General features: G+C 45.4%; 1 protein-coding gene across 2 annotated transcripts in view; it reads left to right on the top strand.

Moving 5' to 3' along the window:
* Nucleotides 1–21,768, top strand: part of SSBP2 (single stranded DNA binding protein 2) — a 313,296-nt gene that overhangs the window by 269,751 nt on the left and 21,777 nt on the right. For both annotated transcript variants that reach the window (XM_040341647.1, XM_040341649.1), the window contains exons 8-13: nt 1,867–1,937; nt 11,554–11,621; nt 13,362–13,410; nt 16,703–16,738; nt 18,271–18,325; nt 19,703–19,773. In XM_040341647.1, the coding sequence (XP_040197581.1) occupies nt 1,867–1,937; nt 11,554–11,621; nt 13,362–13,410; nt 16,703–16,738; nt 18,271–18,325; nt 19,703–19,773 (350 nt within the window). The remainder of the gene's footprint in view (nt 1–1,866; nt 1,938–11,553; nt 11,622–13,361; nt 13,411–16,702; nt 16,739–18,270; nt 18,326–19,702; nt 19,774–21,768) is intronic.

Below are 21,768 nucleotides of genomic sequence, written 5' to 3'. Positions count from 1 at the left end.
TTCAGGTGCAAATTTTTACTTGAAATTGCACCTGAACCGGACTGAAAAACATACATGACTCTTTAATAACGGACTGCAGCCGACCCGGACAGTTGTGCTCATAAGTTTACTTACCCTGGAAGAATTTATGATTTCTTGGCCATTTTTCAGAGAATATGAATAACACAAAAACTTTTCTTTCACTCATGGTCAGTGTTTAGCTGAAGCCATTTATTATCAATCAACTGCTTTTACTCTTTTTAATTCATAATGGCAACAGAAACTACCCAAATGAGTCTGATCAAAAGTTTACATACCCCAGTTCTTAGTACTGTGTATTGCCCCCTTTAACACCAATGACTGCTTGAAGTATTTTGTGGATGAAGCTTTTTATCTTCTCAGATGGTAAAGCTGCCCATTCCTCTTGACAAAAAGCCTCCAGTTCCTGTAAATTCTTGGGCTGTCTTGCATGAACTGCACATTTGAGATCTCCCCAGAGTGGCTCAATGATATTGAGGTCAGGATACCATGGGTGGAAGAAAAGTTTTTGTGTTATCATTCATAATCTCTGCAAAATGGTCAAGAAATCATAAATTCTGCCAGGGTATGTACACTTACGAGCACAACTGTATGTGAACCGGCTCTATAGAAAACCGGTTCACATGTCACGCGAAACGGATGCGGTTCAAAACTTATATACGGTATGTGAACCGAGCCTGATTTAAACTTTGTGTCATCACCTCAAAAGGCTTTTCTGCCTGTCTGATATAAAAGCTTGCTGTCAATGCCAGCCACAATGGCACCAGTTTGAGAGCAAAAATCTGTGCGTCTTTGTTAGTGGACTTTTTAGGTACAGTAGTTGTTTATGATATTGTGTTTTTAGCACGACAGCATCGCGCTGATTCTCGGCGACATGGTGCCGAGATCTCGCCGACATCTCGCACTCACTGGAATAGTGACGGCACATTCCAACGTGCGTGTCATAGAAGCGACGGGAGATCCGACTTGGATTCCCGCCAATTCTACACGTGTGCGGCGTTTGTTATGAATCCTGGGCCCTTAGGTCTGTTATGGGTTGTAAGGAGAGCCCCCCTACGCCGAAAAAAACGGTGTAGGGGGTCCCCCTACAATCCATACCAGACCCGTATCCAAAGCACGCTACCCGGCCGGCCAGGAAAGGAGTGGGGACGAGCGAGCGCCCCCCCCCCTCCTGAGCCGTACCAGGCTGCATGCCCTCAACATGGGGGGGTTGGGTGCTCTGGGGCAGGGGGGCGCACTGCGGGGCCCCCCCACCCCAGAGCACCCTGTCCCCATGTTGATGAGGACAGTGCCCCTTCCCGACAACCCTGGCCGTTGGTTGTCGGGGTATGCGGGCGGGAGGCTTATCGGAATCTGGGAACCCCCTTTAATAAGGGGGCCCCCAGATACCGGCCCCCCACCCTAAGTGAATGGATATGCTGGCTCCCGCGATGGGGCTCGTAGGTGCTCAATCTCGCCGAGAAAGGGAGCGAGATTGACACAAAAACTTTCCGGACTATAAAAAAAGTGATCAATAAGCCAGCAAACAGCATCTTATAAGTGTTAAGATTTTTATGGCTTCTGAGAATTGCAGGCTAATATCTCATCCACATCCAGCACCTTGATAATTTGCTACAAAGTAGCAACAAAAGAGCAGAGATATTTACAGGTATTTTCCAATTTTTGAGCATAGTTCTCTTTTAAGCAATGTCTAAACCTTTGGCTTCTGAAACCTTGATTTTTAGGTGCGTTGGCAACGAGAGAGTAAATAAAAAATCTCAATAACCATAAGATTTGAAGCTGTGCTGAGTAATGTAAAACCATGCAATATTTTTATATAAATCTTTTTTTTTTGTTGTTGTTTTTTAGGTCATCCAAATATGGGTGGGCCAATGCAGAGAATGAGCGGCCCCAGGGGAATGGTTCCTCTTGGTCCACAGGTATGTCTTATTTTAGTAGTAACTAACAGCTGTTAAATAAAGCAGAATTTGGCTCGTTCAGCAGGGACCGGTTGAATTTTGATCAGTGTTTGGCACTTGACAGAAGTCGATCATATGATTAACTTCTGTCAAAGGGACGTGTTTTCCTCGACCAGCAGCTGCAGCCATTGATCATTGTATTCTGACAGCGGCTCCTGATACAATACAGGGGAAATTCCTTCATCCATCTCATTTGTTCACCTGCTGAACAAAAAAAGACAAAAACTGTGTATGGCCAGCTGTAGGCCAAACTGTGTATAGTGTGATTGCAATTAGATGACTACCTTTAAGAATGCCTCCTCTTTCATCCAAAGTTATTTGCATGGTATTCTTAAATGTATAATGTATAGTCAGTGAGTGACACGTATAGATCTATGTTCATAATGCAATGTATGTCCACTGCCATTTACAATACCGATATGAGCTATCTTCAGTGATTCTAGGAGTAGTACCACTGAATTATGTTGTAGCAGTCCAGGGTAGTAGAAAGGCTTAAACATAAGAACAAAAATGCAGGCAACTATGGGAATCTACTGTAATTTGTATTGCAACATGACCATATAAAGAACACGTTTCGGCAAAAGCCAAAGTAAAAAGATTAGATGATGTCAGTAATTGGGATAAACAAGAGCCACTGCTGCAGGTGTGTGGTTCTCAAGAAGTGGTAACTTACAAAACTTGTCATAACATTGATCACTGGGAAAAAAATAAGTATCTATATAGAAAATCAAACAGAGCAAAAGATCAACACCATAACGGAAATTCATTCCTGATGATACTCTGGTCTGAAGGTAAAAAATCCACCAGATTTCTCTTTTTAGAGAAGCCTACAATGTAGATCATCCCCACGGGATGAGTTCTTAAACCTTTCCAGACCATAGAAGGCAAACATAGACATATTACCCCGCATGGATTTGCTTAAAGTGTTAGCTAGAAGCACACAATGCTTTCCTATGACATCATTTACACACTACGGTTACCTGCGGTTTTGTGCGGATAGAAAAAATAGAACTGGATGCCTCCAGCTGCGAAATTCCGCAGCTATCGGCACGTAACCGCAGTGCACTGTGTCAGCTGCGTTTGGTATGAATCTTGAGGGGGAACTCCACACCAAATTTCAAATAACAAAACGGCAAGGGTTCCCCCTACAGGAGCATACCAGGCCCTTGGGTCTGCTATAGATTTTAAGGAGAACCCCCGTACGCCGAAAAAACGGCGTGGGGTTCACCTCAAAATCAATACCAGACCCGTATCCGAGCAGCAGCCCGGCCATGTGGGGACAAGCGAGCGGTCGCATGCCCTCAACATGGGGGTAGGTGCTTTGGGGCAGGGGGACACGATGTGCCCCACCCCAAAGCACCTGTCCCCATGTTGATGAGGACAGGGCCTCTTCCCGACAACCCTGGCCGTTGGTTGTTGGGGTCTGCGGGAGGGGAGCTTATCGGAATCTGGGAGCCTTCTTTAATAAGGGGGCCCCCAGATTCCGGCCTCCCCACCCTAGGTGAATAAGTATGGGGTACATCGTACCCCTAGCCATTCACCTGGTGGAAAAAAAAATGTAAAGAAAACACACTACACAGGGTTTTTAAAGTAATTTATTAGTCAGCTCTGGGGCCCCCCCCCCCTCTCTTCTTTAGCTCTTTTACGAGGGGGGCCTGCTTCTTCTATGTCTTCTGCGGGGGGTCCCCGGTCTTCACCACCATCTGGTTCTCTTCCGCCGGGGGGGGCGCTTTCTTCCTCCCGGGCTTCTTCGGCGGGGGGGATGTGCCTGTCTTCACTGCCACCTGGTTCTCTTCCACGGGGGGGGGGGCGCTTTCTTCTTTGGCTCTTTTACAGAGTCCCCCTCCGGGCTTCTTCGGCGGGGGGGGATGTGCCGGTCTTCACCGCCGTCTGGTTCTCTTCTGCCAGGGGGGGGCTTCTGTCGCCTACTGCCTTCTTCTCTTCTTCTTCGATGATGACACGTCGCTTCCTCCCACTGTAATGCCGTGTGCGCGGCTCGCACCGATTTATATAGGAGCACCCAGAGCATGATGGGACTGTGACCTCATAAGAGGCCTATATAAATCGGTGCAAGCTGTGCACACGGCATTACAGCGGGAGGAAGCAACGTGTCAACATCGAAGAAGAAGAGAAGAAGGCAGAAGGCGACAGAAGCCCGGGCACCCCCCGGCAGAAGACGTAGAAGAAGCCCGGGAGGGGGGCTGCTGTAAAAGAGCTAAAGAAGAAAGCGCCCCCCCCCCCGGCGGAAGAGAACCAGACTCATTCACCTAGGGTGGGGGGCCGGCATCTGGGGGCCCCCTTATTAAAGGAGGCTCCCGGATTTCGATAAGCTCCCCTCCCGCAGACCCCGACAACCAACAGCCGGTTGGTTGTCGGGAAGAGGCCCTGTCCTCATCAACAAAGGGACAGGTGCTTTGGGGTGAGGGGGGCCACAGCGCGCCCCCCTGCCCCAAAGCACCTACCCCCCATGTTGAGGGCATGCGGCCTGGCACGCTTAAGGCGGGGGGCGCTCGCTCATCCCCACCCCTTTCCTGGCCGGGCTGCTGCTCGGATACGGGTCTGGTATGGATTTTGGGGTGAACCCCACGCCGTTTTTTCGGCGTCCGGGGGTTCTCATTAAAATCCATAGCAGACCCAAGGGCCTGGTATGCTCATGCAGGGGGAACCCATGCCGGTTTTTTATTTGAAATTTGGCGTGGAGTTCCCCCTCAAGATTCATACCAAACACGGTGCTTGGTATTGGCAGGGATCCAAGTCGGATCCCCGTTCAATATCGTGCCACGGCTAAACGCAACCGCAGCTAAAAGCACTGTACAAATGCAACTAATCGCTGTGCCTGGAGTCTTGAATTCCAGCAAAATATAAACATGCTTTTAGCTGCGGCAAAACAGCCGTCCGTGTGAAAGGGGCCTTATTCTTCTTACGTTGAGAATGTTTTAGGAGGGTAGATCTATCGATACCTTTGGCCACACATATAGCTCTATGAATATCTCTTTGCTTGTACCTGCGTGCCAAGAGTCTAAAAGTCACTATATTACATTCCTCAGACAAACTTTCTATTGTTGAGCAATTCTGCCTTGCCTTGATGCACTCACCTACTGGGACTGACCGTATTGTGTGTGCCGGGTGGCAACTAGTAGCCAATAATTCGAGATTTTCCTAGCTTGTTACGGAAAATATTGATTATATGAAGAAAGGAGGCGAGTATCTTATGCATTAATCCTTCTTTATTAATGCTCACAGCAGAAGTGTAAAAACATCTTAACGTAAATATTTAAAAGAAAAACTGTAAGAACTACGTATCCCAGCAGTCCCTGGGCCTTAGCCACTCCCATCCTAGTCTCTATAAATGGACTGCTCTCTCCTGATTCCTCCTCTTTCTTTGTGTGAGTCTTGAGGTGTCTTTATCAGGATCCTTAGGTGAACCGTGTCTTCAACTGTCGATCCTTCGGCCAGCCGGCCCACGACTTCTTACTGAAGACTCCTGTGGTAATATCAACAGGTCCCAACGGGGTCAACCAACTGAGTGACTTTAATCCACTGGTCATCCAGAAACCGGGGAACATCACCCGAACAACAGATCGCGATCCTATTCCAAACAGGAACGGTGTCAATAGCCTGAAATAAAAATCCCAAAACCATGAGAGGGTGGGGAAGGGAGGGAAGATACTCGCCTCCTGTCTTCATATAATCAATATTTTCCATCACAAGCTAGGAAAATCTTGAATTATACATCAGACAGGAGGCTCATATATTATGCAAGTTCAAAGCTTAACACAACAGTAATATCATCATTAAACAATATGCCATCCCAACATCATAGCATCATAAGACAGACATGGCGACATGTTCCTCCGGCCTGAAGTAAAAAAGGCGAAAAACGGTCTCAGAAGACCAATCTGCCGCCATTAATAGGTCAGACAAAGAGCCTCCAGTCGCAATCACCTTAGTAGCCATGGCCCCTCTGGAGGAATGTGCTCCAAACAGGGTAACGTCTATACCCGCCATTGCCATGTTGATTTAACCCAACGTGCCGGGGTGACCGGGTGATGAGGTCTTACGTAGGATATTAAGAGTTGAGAAGAGCCCGGGGTTCGTAGGTCATTCGTGTTCGCCGTAAGCCTGTAGGCACCTAACCACGCAAAGCCGTGGGTGTGCAGGAAAATAGGGGTAAAACACCGAATGTAGGCCTGTTTTGGTTCTGCGGACTACCGAGAACCTTACCCCCTGAGGTGTAAACTGATGTCTGGAAATGTCCAAAGCCCTAACGTCTGAGACACGTTTGATGGAGATTAGGCATAGCAGTACTGTAAGTTTAAACGACAGCAGCTTGAGGGACAGTGAATCGTTGTCCTCCCAACCTGAGAACATGTCAAGGACCCTGGAAACATCCCAGGTGGATTGGTATTTAGGCCGGGGAGGTCGCTTGAACCTGATGCCTCGCAGCAGTCTGCAGATCAGGGGATGTTTGCCGATTGGCAGCGAATTCACCGGATAGTGATAGGCCGAAATGGCCGATCTGTATATGTTGATGGAACTGTAGGACCTGCCGGAGCTGAAGGAATCCGCTAGGTAATTCGCTATGACGGTTACAGGGGCACGTACGGGATCAGTCTGCCGTTGGTCACACCAACGCACCCAGAGCTTCCAGGCTGATCGATATGCCGATCGAGTCCCGGGGGCCACGGCGAGGAGATCTCTAGCCGAGTTTGAAAGGCCGTCGTGAGTGTCCGGCACCCCGAGACCAACCATGCCAGGAGTGTTAGTGTGCCCTCCTCCACCAGAGGATGAACGCCCTTGGTCGGGTGGGAGAGGATGTGTGGGAACTGGGGAAGAAGCCTGGGGTGGTCTATGACCAACCCCAGTAGAAGGGGAAACCATGGTTGTGTTGGCCACCATGGCGTGATCAGAACCACTGTCGCCCTCTGGTTCACAATCTGCAGCAGAACCCTGGGGATCATAGAGAATGGGGGAAACGCATAATGTGTTCCCCCTGTCCAAGAGTGGCTGAAAGCGTCCACTGCCGAGGACTCTGGATCCGGTCTCCAGCTGAAAAAACAGGGTAGCTGGTGATTGAGGCGGGAGGCGAAAAGGTCTATGCCCAAGGGGCCCCAAAGCAGCTTCAGTTGGGCGAAGACTGACCGGTCCAAGCACCAATCGCTGGAGTCGATAAGGTATCGGGAATTCCAGTCTGCGACAGTGTTGGACGTACCCGGAATGTACTCCGCCATAAGGATGATGTCTCGAGACAGACAGAAGTGCCATATCTCTGTAGTAATGTCCGCCAGAATCTTGGATCTGGTGCCTCCTAAGCGGTTGATGTATTGTACCGCTGCAATATTGTCCATGCGTAATAAAACGCAACAGTTGGACCGTTCCGCTAGGAAACTCTGAATAGCGAAGAGTGCCGCTGAGAGTTCCAAAGCGTTGATGTGCAAGAGGGATTCTTCTCTGGACCAGGTCCCTCCCGTCAAGGTCTCCCCCAGGCGGGCGCCCCAGCCTCGTCGGCTCGCGTCCGATTCTATGACGCCGTCCGGGCGTGAGTTGAAGATCGTCTTGCCGTTCCACTCGATGGCATGTTTGAGCCACCATCGTAGTTCGACCTGGGCCTCCGAGGAGAGGGGCACCTCGTCCGCTTAGCGGAGACCCTGTCGTAGATGTAGAATTTTCAGCCTCTGGAGGGCCCTGTAATGCAAGGGGGCCGGAAATATGGCCTGAATGGACGCCGCTAGAAGACCTACTAGGCGAGCCAGTACGCGTAGGGATAAGAACCCCCTGCGAAGAACCGCCCTGATCTCTTTGCAAATCAGGGCCAATTTTTCGCTGGGCAGGCGAAGGACAGCTAGGTTGGTGTCTACCGAGAAGCCTAGGAATTCCATCTCCTGAGCCGGAACGAGAATCGACTTTTCCTGATTGATCAGGAAACCTAGACCTTGGAGAAGGCTGATCGTCCAAGTCATGTGGCGGTTTGCTTGATTCTTGGAGTAAGCTATTATGAGAATGTCGTCCAAATAAATGATCAGACGCACTCCTCTGCTCCTCAGCGATGCTACGACCGGCTTCAAGATTTTTGTGAAGCACCATGGGGCGGATGACAGCCCGAACGGGAGGCATGTAAACTGCCAAGTGCGTCCCCACCACCTGAAACGGAGAAGGTGTTGGGATTCTTGGTGCATGGGAACGGTGAGGTAGGCATCTTTTAGGTCTACTTTCACCAACCAGTCTCCAGGAATAAGGAGGTCTCGGAGGCAATGGATGCCTTCCATTTTGAAATGTCGATAGGCGACATGTTGGTTCAAGTCTCGAAGGTTTATGACCGGACGATAGCCCCCCCCTTTCTTCTTGACTAAGAAGAGGTTGCTGAGGAACCCCGGGGAGGAGGAGTCGACTTCGATCACCGCATGTTTGGATATCAGTTCCCGGAGTTCGTTGTCTATCAGAGTCACATTTTGCTCCGCAAAGTGGATAGGGGGTGGTATTACTCCCAGATTCGGTGGGGATAAAAGATCTATCTGGAACCCTGCAACCGTATTCAGTATCCATGAATCTGCCGTAATCGCAGACCAGGCGTGGGTAAAAAACATTAGACGGCCCCCCACAGGTGTGAGGAGCATGGGAATGTGCGTGGTACTCACCGGTATACGGACGGGAACGAGGGTATCCTCTCTGGCCGCGTCCCCTCCAGGGCCTGCCGCGTGGCGGGAAGAAAGGTGCAGGTTGCGTAGTGGTGGTGTACGGAGTGGGAGCCTGAGTGTAGTGAGGTTGGGCAGCTGATCTCTGAAAGGGTCTGCCGTTATTATAGCGGCCGGCAGAACGGCCCCTACTTCTGCCGGCCCGGGGAAAAATTCTAGTGTTACCCGCCTTTTTTAGAGACGTTTGTGCCTTGTCAAGGCTGTTAAACATGCCCACGAACTTATTGATGTCCTTTACTAGGGAATCACCAAATAACATGCCCTCTGCTGCAGGGCCTGGTTCGGATTCCGCCAGATGGGCCAGTTGCGGATCGAGCCGCATGAGGATAGAGCGTCTGCGCTCGACGGAGCAGGCGGTATTGGCACTGCCCGTCAGACATATGGCCCTTTGGGCCCACCCACGCAGTTGGGTTAGATCAGCCGTCTGGCCAGTAGTTGCAGCTTGTTCTGCCAGATTTAGGATTTTGGTCAGGGGTCCGAACAAATCCAGAATGCGATCTTGTATATTTTTAAAAGATCGGTCTATCCCTTTCTTGGAAAATTTCCCCGTCTTTAGCAGATACTTGGCCAAGATGGGGTCCACCTCTGGCGTAATGACCGCTTTCATGGGAATGTGGGGGCGAGGGCATTCCGCTCTAAGCTTATTGCGGTTTGACCTCTCCAGGGGTCTACGTGCCCAAAGTTCAATATATTGTGACACGTGGGGCAAGGGAGACCAGTCCCCAGAGCGGGGGTGTGAAATGGCGTCCGGGTTGAACAGTGGTTCACCCATGGCGTCCATAATGTCTTTGCCCTGGTTGTCAGGGTTGGCATCCTGTAGGAGTGCCGGTGCCCCCGCATCTTCTTCATCGTAGTCAGACCCAGAGACCTCAGACCCATCCGACTCAGCGGATGAATCGTCGTCTGACTCGATCACATACGAGTCTGGTTTGGTCCGTTTGGCGGATCCATGCCTCTTAGATGACTCCCTGAGGCCCAGGGGTTGAAGGGGGTCTGAAGGATGCGTGGGGTGGCAGTCCGTGTGGGGATCTGCTCTGAGCATATTCTTTACTTCCCCTGCCGGGGAGTCATAATCCGTCACCGTATGCTTCCTTTTTTGGGAGGATTTTCCCTTTTTAATGGCCGGTTCATTGCCATGTGGCATGGGCACAGGGGGAGCCAGAGTTAGGTTGGCCCTAGATGAGGTGGCAGCTGCAGCTAGTGCCGTTTGTATGGACCTGTTAATAATATCCTGGAGCTGGGCAGCGCTCAAGAGTTGCGCTGGTTCCAGCAGCAGTTCCTGATCTGGGATGGGGGGAGAGCCCTCTTCTGCCATGCTGATAGCTCAAAGTAGCAGCACAGTAGGGTATACTGTACTGTTGGGCAGGTTAGCGGATTTTTGGGGTTAGGGAAAGAACCAGGCTGCTAATTGAAATATTGTTTGTAGGAATAAATTCCCAGGAAAGAAACTTCTTGATGCTCCGCCGTGAGCAGAAAGAAAGAGGAGGAATCAGGAGAGAGCAGTCCATTTATAGAGACTAGGATGGGAGTGGCTAAGGCCCAGGGACTGCTGGGATACGTAGTTCTTACAGTTTTTCTTTTAAATATTTACGTTAAGATGTTTTTATACTTCTGCTGTGAGCATTAATAAAGAAGGATTAATGCATAAGATATGAGCCTCCTGTCTGATGTATAACCATGAATTGATAGCATACTCCTTACGGTAAGTCCTAGTATGGACGGTCCCATTAATACTGGAACCCTCTAAGGTGATATCTAAAAGACTTACACTTTACACTAATTTATAAAGCTAAATAATAAATTGAGGGAGTTATTGTTGATGTAAGTAACAAAAGGCACAATGTCTGCAGGGGCACCTACCCATACTAGAAGCAGGTTGTCTATGTAACAACCATATCATTTGATACAATCCACAAAGGGATTGGATGGGGAAAGGAGAAAGGCTTAACCAAGAAGAAACAATCTAGACAAAATGTTCTCTCCTCCCTGCACTCACAAATTTCAAGAGCAGTAAGGAAATACACACTGTAGCACTTGCTTTGCTGACATTAACTGGGCATTTTGATGTAATTTTGTGCCTTACTGCTAAGGGGCTAATGCTGGCATATTATTAACCAATTTAGTGCTGCTTTTGTATACATTATATGACAAAAGAACCTTGGTGTAGAAAGCTAAATTCTCATTCTAGTGTTTGCTTCTTTGAAAGGCTGTTTCACTCCTTTTTCTACTGTACTAGGACTCTAGGATACTAGTTTCAGTTAAATACCTTAGACATAATATAGTGTATTAAAGTGTTACTAAACCCAGGACCCCTCCATTCACTATATCTGGTCTCCCACAGTACACAGAACATGGAAATGCAATTGGTTTAGTGAATCTAAGCTAAATACCTTTTTTTATCAGCAGTATATAGCAGTCTTGGGACTTCTATCAGTGTCTGGTTAAAGCTTGTAGGAGGAGTTTTCATTCTCCTCTGACTGTCCTATGAGGCTGCAAAACCCCTGACCCCCCCAGACTTTTTACAAAGTGTGGAGGATTAACCCCTTAGGTTCCACGGTGAGTATAACAAGCATTCTTTATTGCATATACTGACTGATTTTACTGTTGTGGGTTTAGTACACTTTACGCATCCGAGTTTGCATCCTCGGCTATTTTCAATTTGTGACACCGGTAATGTCAGACATCAACGTAGGATGGTTCCTCGGTACGCATTCAGCACAAGCTTCCCAACTACAGTGTCTATACTTTTCTGCTGTTAGTTCTGTGTATTTAGCCACTGTCCAGATGACTATTTCTGGGCTGTCATTAATTTGTTCTCCTTTGTTTCTCCTTTCCTCTTTTTGGTTTTGTTTTTGTGGTAGTCTGACCATTGGTTATCATTACAGAGCTACGGAGGAGGAATGCGACCACCTCTCAATGCTCTTGGTGGTCCAGGAATGCCTGGAATGAACATGTAAGTGATGATCTCAAATACCCATGGCCTAATTGGCATTCTGCTTTATCTTTTAACATTGCATAGTTTTGGTAGTCTAAAGAAGGTTGAGCAGAGACTGTACAATTCTATTGTATGACTAGCTTAATTGTGTCACTCCTCATGCTGCAACAATGGATAATGGGTCTGTAGCATCGTTCATAATATAAACTAACACTTTTTTTTAGGGTGATTGAATCCAATGGATAACTCCGCACACCTGCATGCTGCAAAGTCTGCTGTGGGTGGTCTTGAAGCTCCTACCAAGATCACCAACAGTAGGGGGATTTTTTCATAAGGATGCCTAAAAAAATTGTCTTCAAGTAAAATTAAAGGCACAACTTTTTTTTATTGGATAGGGATTATAACACCTGTCAGTTTTTATTGCTGTCTGTGCCCCCATTAAGGAGCCTCACCTTCTCTATTTGTCCTGTTTACTATTATTATTGAAAGCAAAAGAAAACCCCAAAATTTGGGTTGTCCCCAGAAAAGTAACAGAGGGGAATTCTTCCAATGGGGATACTAGTTCCAGTGACCTGGGGGTCCCCAAAGATTTCCCTTAATTTCTGGGTATTTCTTCTCACTTCCTGTTTGGCATTGACACAGGAAGTAAAGGTAAATCGCTCTAAGGCCTTGTACACACGACCGAACATGTCTGCTGAAACTGGCCCGCGGACCAGTTTCAGCAGACATGTTTGGTCGTGTGTACGGCCGACCGGACCGGATTCCCGGCCTAGCGGACAGGTTTCCAGCGGGCAAATGTTTCACAGCATGCTCGTCTGTACGACTCACCGGACATGTCCGCTCGGCCGAAAGCCCTCGCATGCGACCAAAATCCGTCAGCGGACATGTCCGATGAAAACGGTGCGGTGGACCGTTTTCATTGGATTGTCCGTCCGTGTGTACGCGGCCTAATGTGAAACAGATAGTGGAAAAAAAATCTGACGGGTTATAACCGTCCTTTGCGCTATCCAAAATGAAAAAAAAAGAGTTTTGCTTATAGTTATACTTGAACCGCATAAACTCACCAGCCTCTTCCAATAACAGAAATGTTAGTTTTGCGTGGGTGGATCCTTTCAATCTTTTTTTCTTTTTTAAAATATATTTAGGTAATGTTAAAATATTTGTGAGGACACCAGTAATGAGATCTCCTCACCATAGTTCCCAGCTTTACAAACCCTTCTTCCTCCAGTCTTATTTATCATTATAAAGCCAGAGGTTCTTTAACTTACCAACATTTTTCAAGACCTGAAATATCTGTTTTCGATGGTCTGACCCCTTAAGCTGCAGATTTTTTGTTATTTGCAACGGTAATGATAACTTTTTTTTGATAAAAAAATGAAATCTCATAATAATTTTGATACAACAATACTGCTGAAGGTTTGCTATCTTCACACTTTGAATTTGACACTTGAAATCCAGGAATGGTGCCAGAGCTAGGTTGTATTGCTGGAATAATGCACAAAAGGTTAATTTTCTGCTGTCATGAATGAGCTCGTAGTTGAAGAGGAGTGCAGAAGGAATCGTACGCATGTCTATACTTGATGAATTGCCTCTAGAATGACATGATGGGACAGGATATTAAATGTAATGTATGCCTAGCAGATAATTTTCCTTGGGAATGAGGTGTTTTATGATGTGGGAATTGAGCAGGCTTTGGTTCCATATATGACCTGATGTGTCTGAAGTGTGGAAATTTATTTTTATTCATTTATTTCTTAGGGGACCTGGAGGTGGAAGACCGTGGCCCAACCCTGGCAATGCTAATTCAGTAAGGATACCTATTATCTTATTAAACATTGATTATACCAGTGCTGGTTCTAGACCGATCTGCTTTATTTGCTGTGAAAAGTTCCATGTCTAAAAAAGTGAGCCTGAGCTGTGAAAAATGTGCCAGAAAAGTCAAGAGGAGGACAAAGGACTAATCACCAGTATTATGTGTGGGCTCCTACAGATGATCATTTTCCAGTATTGACTTGCCAAACCATGCTCTACACTTTGGGGTTGGTTTACTAAAACTGGAGAGTGCAAAATCTGGTGCAGCTCTGCATAGAAACCAATCCGCTTCCAGGTTTTTTGTCAAAGCTTAATTGAACAAGCAGGAGTTAGAAGCTGATTGCCTACCATGCAGAGCTGTACCAGATTTTACACTCTCCAGTTTTAGTAAATCAACCCCACTGTCTCTCTCTGGGGGTGTTCTCTTGATAGAGGCGAGGGGCTCTGCTTCCTCATGTCAGATGACTGGTGATGTGATAACTTGTGAAGTAATCATCACTAACACAGGCGAGGTTCAGAAAGCACAGTATTGTAGAATAAATGAAGCAGAAGCAGGTAGATTCTCGCTCACAACTTTCTCTCCAGCAAGGAGAATTGTGAACAGCACATTGGTGACATCACTAAACACACCCTTGCCCAAAATCGTGTTAAACTAGCAGGCAGAGGTTGGTTGATTATCTTACACCAGGGATCTTCAAACTACGGCCCTCCAGATGTTCAGGAACTACAATTTCCATCATGCCTAGTCATATCTGTGAATGTCAGAGTCTTACAATGCCTCATGGGATGTGTAGTTTCGCAACAGCTGGAGGGCCATAGTTTGAAGACCCCTGTCTTACACCATAGATATACAACTATGAGGCTGTAGGCATACGGGTCATTTGCCTGGAAGTGCATGTCTATATTTAAGGAGAAATTCAAGGCAAAAGGTAAATCTTTCCGTCTACTGCATATGTACAATTTTTTTTTAAATTTCCGTGTGTTCTCTATAAAATAGCAAATCTTCTTTTTTTATTTTATTCAGGCCCCTTTTTAACATTGATAATTAGAATAAAAAGTCACACAGTTGCCTGCTTTGTGTATCTGTTTTCATCCTGACATTCAGCACCCATATTCCAAATCTGTGAGACTGCTAGTATTGTTATATTCTAAATGACCCTTAGTTCAGGTCTTTACAAATAATGCTTAAAGAGAGATTCCCAAATGATTTAAAAAAAAAAAACAAAAAAAAAACACCACTATCTGTTCTAGCCTCCCCATCCTTAAACACTTACCTGTCACCGATTCAGCACTGTCCCTGCTGCAGCACCACTTCCGTTACTTCCTGGTCTCGCAGGAGACACTGAGAGCAGCAGGAAACATAGGCCCTTGCTGCTGTCAGTCAAACTCCTGTGAGGAGGGAATGGGGGGTGTGGCTTACCAGCACCTGACGCATACAGCCCAGCTTGGGAGCGCAAGCGCACAGGTGCCTCCATAGCACATGGTTTGCTAAGGAGGCACCTGGAAGAAGGATGAACAGCCAGCGCCGGCAGGGGACTGCCAAAGGAGGTAAGGGACCCCTCTGTGCAACATTGTTTTACTGAGCATGTAGGAATAACCTCTTTTATTTGGGTATAAACTCTTTTATTAAAAAAGGGGTCTTAAAGTGATTTTAAAGTGTCAAGTGTTCCAGTCCACAATCCCCTGTAATTTTTAGACCGCTATTGTAGGTTGCATAGCCATCCTGAAGCATGGGGAAAAGCATCTTAAATAGGACGAATATCCAGATTAAAAGTAAATTCAGTGCACAATTTGACACAGTTGCAATGGATACTGGCTAGTATTTACGAATTACTGATTTAAGGTGGTCATAGAATTATAAGCTAACATTCTTAGGAAAATTAGTAGACAATTCTCAGAACATTCGAATGTTGTTCAAAAGATTTTGTTTGATTGTTGCAATGAATGGACTTTTCTTTTCCTAAGAATTTTTGCTTGAAGTTGTATCCATCTTTGGCCACCTCAACTTCACTTGTAAGCACTTGACACCGACTAAAATAAAACGGCATAGTATTTCATTGTGTCTCTATGCATCGCTCAGCTTCTATAAAACAACTTTTTGTAGCTAATCTTGTCTGGACAGAGAAAGGATACAGATGGACAAAAGTCTCTCTGATCCCTCTCAGACCTCCCCTACAGCGGTCCCTTTAAAGCAGGGGTCTAAAACTGGCGGCCCTCCAGCTGTTGCAGAACTTAAAGTCTCATAATGGCTCTGCCTATGAGAGTCATGCTTGTAATTGTCAGCCTTGCAATGCTTCTTGGGAATTGTAGTTCTGCAACAGCTGGAGGGCCACCAGTTTGAGACCCCTGCTTTAAAGTGAATTGCTAGATCAACTCTAGTCAACTGCTTTTTTTTAGATTTGTTTTAGGTAGCAAGCAACGTTACAAACAATTTCAGGTTTTTATTGATCTTTGTCCATTTAACTGGCAAATTTCTCTTCTCTTTCCCAGGATGGGGAGTAACAATGTAGAGTAAAATATTTCCTATCATCTGTGCCCAGTCTTACCACACAGATTTAATCCAGCTTTGAGCAATCCTCTTTTATTGTTCAGTGAGATAAAACGGACTTACAGAGAAAAACCTTAGTCCGTTCCGCCCCCTTGCTGTGAGTGACAGGTTATTTACATATCTCATGCACTAGCTTGGAGACGGGCATTGTTTTTTAATTCCCACCCCCACTCCTTTTCTGAACTCATGTGGTTACTTTTCTGGATTTTGACTGGATGTTACTGATCATAGCAGAATTCAGTGTAAGGAATACATGGGACAAAATGCATGTTGACAAGGGGAGTGTAGAGGTGGGCGGGAGTCTACTGACATCAAGACTCCACCCACCGAGCTCCAGACAACCGATCCACCCACAGAATCTGCAGGTTTTCAGTTCTTATAACAGACAGAGGGGAGACATTTGACAGGTAAGGATACATGCAGGAGGCATCTATATCCTTATAGATCAGCACTATGGCAGTTGTTTAGAAAGGATGAGAGTGGCTTTACATCCACTTTAAGCGTTATTTTTATCTTCATTCTTTTCTGGACATGTCTTCAAACATACATACATAAAAGCTACTCCTGCTTTTATACATTTTAAGCCAATGAGCATTTAATATTTAGGCACTACACACAGAACTAATCTGTCTAACAAGAAGAATATGCCTTGCAAACATTATTATACAAAAAGGAAACCAATCGATAGATGTTGTCTCTGAGCAATAAAAGAGTAACTTTGATTTTTATTTGCTTTCAGATACCTTACTCATCTGCATCTCCTGGGAATTATGTAGTAAGTTCATCTGGTGCTGTTTGCTCATTGGAATTGATGTTACATTTTATTTAGTCAAAGAAATACTTATCCAGATGTTAAGAGGAGCCCTTGTGTATTGTATGCACAGTGAACATCTGAGCCATGTTCGGCTGTTTTGTCTGTCGTTTAATATGCATATGTTGATATTCGTTTGAAGAACCGTTACCAATCTGTGCACAGATGCAGGGAGAGCCAGGCTTAGCTACATAATACAATCTACCGCAATAAGTGCGACTGTTAAAAGGTACTTCAGAATCATTTGCAGCAATGAGGTATTCCGAATCTGAAGAGTCTAATGTGGTCAGTTTATTGGAACCAGTAAATGTACTGGCACATAATCCTTAAAAACAAACCATACATTTTTATGCCCATAGGATCATTGCTTCCACTTGTATACATTTTAAATCTGTTTTCATCACACTAAGTAATGTGAAGTCACAAGGTAAAACATGAAAAATCCAAACTAAGTTTCTAGCGGTAAAGAAAATATTTGAAGAAACAGACAAAAGGGGCATTCATGAACCTTGGGCAGGCTGAAAGCATGGCTGTTTCTTGGTTTCATGTATTTGTTTCCGAAGTGCATATTTATTATTAGTAAAAAAAATTAAGGTATACACACTTTTCACCGTTTTACAAAGTAAATGCCAAAATAGTTTTCTAGATGAGCAAAGCGTTTTTATCATGCAAGAAGTTTTCCTAAGAACATTTAAGCCCTAACCTGACCAATAATTTATTACCAGTGTCTTATGTCAAAAAATGCTAAGTCTTCCAACATGCTTTCATGCAGTGCAAAGCAACGGGTTTACTTTAATGGCAGCCCCACTTCTCTCTCAAAGCTGGTCCATTCAGCTGCCAGGAGTGCAGAGAGGCAGCCCTTTGTAATGCCCAGAATGTGACTTACACAGGGCTGAGGACTCCTTCTCTGTCCCCATGTGGGGAGTCATTAGGCACCAGCACTGCCATGTAAACGGAAGGAGGGCGAGTCATTTTCTCCCAATACTTGAACATTTTCCTCGCTCTCGCCACCAAATACAGCATGGAGGGGAGGAAAGGGCAATAACATTCAGCTGGTGGGGCTGCTGTTTAGTGAACATATAACTTTAGCCTAGGTTCACATTTGTGTGCACTGAGGTACAGCAGCCCATTGCTTTGAATGGGCTGCTGTATCCATGGGAAAAACAGGGAAAGAAGTCCCCGACCCTTTTAAAGACATGCATGTGAGGATGTGTGGAGGTGTCTGGTAGTCCATTGTTTCTTCCTGTCAGTGTGGTGTATCTGTCTGCCCATAGAATGTACAAGCAGACAGATACACTAACAAGTCTGCAGGAGTCGATGCTTTACAGGCTCCATGTAAACAAAATAATAAATGCTCATTTTTTTTACCTGAAAAAAGATGTGCATTTATATTTTTTTTAAAGGGTGAACTTTAATTGCCAGTCATCATATCTCGTGTATTTTTCTGTATTACATATAACTGCAGGCACTGACTTTTTTTTTTGTCTCCTCTGCAGGGTCCTCCTGGTGGTGGTGGTCCGCCTGGCACACCTATTATGCCCAGCCCTGCAGGTACAGTTATTACATCTGACCTTATGGAAAAAACAGAAAAGATATCGTCTGTTCAAGTAAATTTTGTCACAAAAAAAGCAAAGCCAACATCAATTCAACTGCTGAAGGCAACAAAACCACATAGAAGATATATGAAAATAGGGGGAAACTAATGTGCTATTTCTGGCAATGATACTTTTATGTATAGACCAAATATTTTCTTTGCTCTTATAAAAAAATAATTTCCTATAGTTTATGGACTACATTGCACAGCCCCGGAAGAATTTTCCCCCTTCCTAACCGGGACTTTTTTTGCGATACGGCGCTGCATCACTTTAATTGACGATTGCGTGGTCTTGCGACGCTTTACCCAAACAAAATTGATGTCCTTTTTTTCCCCCCACAAATAGAGCTTTCTAAAAATATATAAAAAAACGAATTTCTTCCTCAGATTAGGCCAATATGCATTCTTCTACATATTTTTGATAAAAAAAATCGCAATAAGCATATATTGATTGGTTTGCGCAAAAGTTATAGCGTCTACAAAATAGGGGATAGATTTATGGCATTTTTATTATTATTATTATTTTATTTTTTTACTAGTAATGGCGGCGATCTGCGTTTTTTTTTTTTTTTAGGACTGCGACATTACGGCAGATAGATCGGACACTTTTTTGACACTATTTTGGGCTATAAATAGCCACTGGTTACTGTATAATTGTCATTGGCAAGGAAGGGGTTAACACTAGGGGAAATCAAGGGGTTAATTGTGTTACCTAGGGAGTTATTCTTGCTGTGGGGGGATGGGACTGCCTGGGTGAGGAGACTGATTGTTGTTCCTAAGCATTAGGAATAGCAGATCGTTCTCCCCACCCCTGACAGAATGGAGATCTGTCTGTTTACATTCTCAGGAGCAATCTCGATCACTGATCGCTCAGTTCTCCCCCTCCGCTCTGAGCAGAGAGCTGTCACTATAAGTCCCCGACTCTCTGCTCTGGCCCTCCAGTGCTCACTGGAGCGCTCGTCTGTGGAGGGGCGGGAGGGACTAACTCAGGCAATCTGCATACTGCTGAGAGTCTTAGACAGGTGCCGGTTCAGGCATCTGGGTAGATCCCTACCATATGGTCAGGATCTTTCCCGAGCCCGAACCAAGTTGACGACTGAGTGATGCCTGCCAACAGTAGACTTTAGCCAGTTGTTGGCTGAAAACGGTTCGCAGAATGAACTGCACTCCTGTGCCCTACTTCTCCTTTAAAAAATAAGAAAATGGTAAACGTAATACTAAAATGATGGCTAGATAAACATTACTTGCATATTTGGCAGATTCTTAATGCAACGTGTAAATGAAACCTTACTTTAAGGTGTAATTATTAAATCCCATGTTTATTTATGTTTCAGATTCTACAAACTCTGGAGACAATATGTACACATTAATGAATGCAGTACCTCCTGGCGCCAGCAGACCTAATGTAAGGACTGATCATAGAGAGGAATCACCTAGTCAGAATTTTTTCCACTGATTATTCTTTAACTGTATTACCCTAGACATAATGTAAGAACCTACCAGACCTTTCATGTATGAAATTTCGCCTTGTTGTTCTCTTGGGACAAACATTGCAGTGTATGAAATTATAAGTAGCAAACCTGCAAAGACATGAGGAGCCGATCATTTAAAACACATATATAAAGGATAGTTTTAAGGTGAATTTTGATGTCAATAATGTCACTGGGGTTATCACTGCAACCCAAATCATGCACAAGGCTAAACCTATTTAACGCTGAATATTTATACCTTCAGGCTCTCGTAGCCCAGATCCAATTTACTGTGTCATCTGTTCTTTTTCTACAATGACTGCTATAGCATGCTGTAGTTGGGGACTATGCCATGGTGAGGGATTATCACTGTAATGTGTAGCCCCCACTGTTGAGATGTAGAAAGGAACAGGCAGACTTCAGTGCTATCTTAACAGCCTGAGAATTGCCTCTAGGTGCTTGCACTTTATAACGGAATCAGATAACCCGCTTCCCACTAGTAACAGAGTAACTATTGGGATATAATTATTGGAGCCACCATTTTTTAACATTGAAACTCCAGGGCTGTCATTCTTATCTGCACTTTGTCAGTTATTAAAATAGAAGACATACAGCCAGTAGCCAGTGAAATGCTAGGACACAAGAAAAGCATATTGTTTTCAAGTCAATGTATTGCTAAGAAATTATCCAAAGCAAGCATGAAGATTTGTAATTTTCCAGGTATGTGCCCCAGAAAGTTTGAAATATGTTGGATGGGCATCAAAGGCATCAAAGCCAGGTAGCTAACATTTTCAACAATGGCAACCTCAGCACTCTCCCCAGAGATGCCATTTAAGCCTAACTAAGTTATCCTTCTGAACTGTAAGAACTGCTGATTCCCAAGCATGGAGACCCCTACCAGTCTACAGTGATTTCCAATTCTCTTCTTGAAAAGTGGAAACTCTTTCAAAGTACAAGTACAGAATTTTCAAGCCCTCCCATATAATCAGAAGTAAAAGAGTGTGGAATTAAAATCTGTTCACCAAGAGTATCATGTATAACAGTTGGATAATAATGGTGTCACCCCAGAACATCTTCTGTGCTGAAAACGAAACACTGCATCTTAATTCTGATTTGCTGCAAACAAATAGAATTTCCCCTGAAGTCTAGTTCATTTATGATATCACATAAATACCCAGTTTTCTAAAACATTACAATTCTTTATATGCCACTTAATTTAACCACTTGCCGCCCGCCAATGACAAATTGACGTCGGCAAAGTGGTTGTAGAATCCTGACTGGACGTCATATGACGTCCTCAGGATTCTGAGCCGCTGCGCGGCCCCGGGGGCGCGCATCGCGGCGATCGTTGTTGCGGGGTGTCAGTCTGACACCCCGCAACACCGATCTCGGTAAAGAGTCTCTCACGGAGACTCTTTACCACGTGATCAGCCGTGTCGAATCACGGCTGATCACGATGTAAACAGGAAGAGCCGTCGATGGCTCTTCCTCACTCGCGTCTGACAGACGCGAGTAGAGGAGAGCCGATCGGCGGCTCTCCTGACAGGGGGGGGGGTCGCGCTGATTGTTTATCAGCGCAGCCCCCCCTCGGATCGCCACATGGACCACCAGGGAAGCCCACCCTGGACCACCAGGGAAGGGCAGGAAGAAAAAAAACGGGGCAAAAAAAAAGTCTAAAAAAAAAAATTTGAAAAAAAAAAAAAAAAGTTTGAAAAAAAAAAAAAATAAGTCTGGAAAAAAAAATAAAGATGCCAATCAGTGCCCACAAATGGGCACTGACTGGCAACAAAAGGAAAACAGTGCCGCCCCACAGTGTCCATCAGTGCCGCCCCACAGTGTCCATCAGTGCCGCCCCACAGTGTCCATCAGTGCCACCCCACAGTGCCCATCAGTGCCACCCCACAGTGCCCATCAGTGCCGCCCATGAGTGC

The sequence above is a fragment of the Rana temporaria genome, chromosome 1 (assembly GCF_905171775.1).
Source record: "Rana temporaria chromosome 1, aRanTem1.1, whole genome shotgun sequence".
NCBI classification, from domain to species: Eukaryota; Metazoa; Chordata; class Amphibia; order Anura; family Ranidae; genus Rana; species Rana temporaria.
This window is presented reverse-complemented; position numbering and strand designations above follow the sequence as displayed.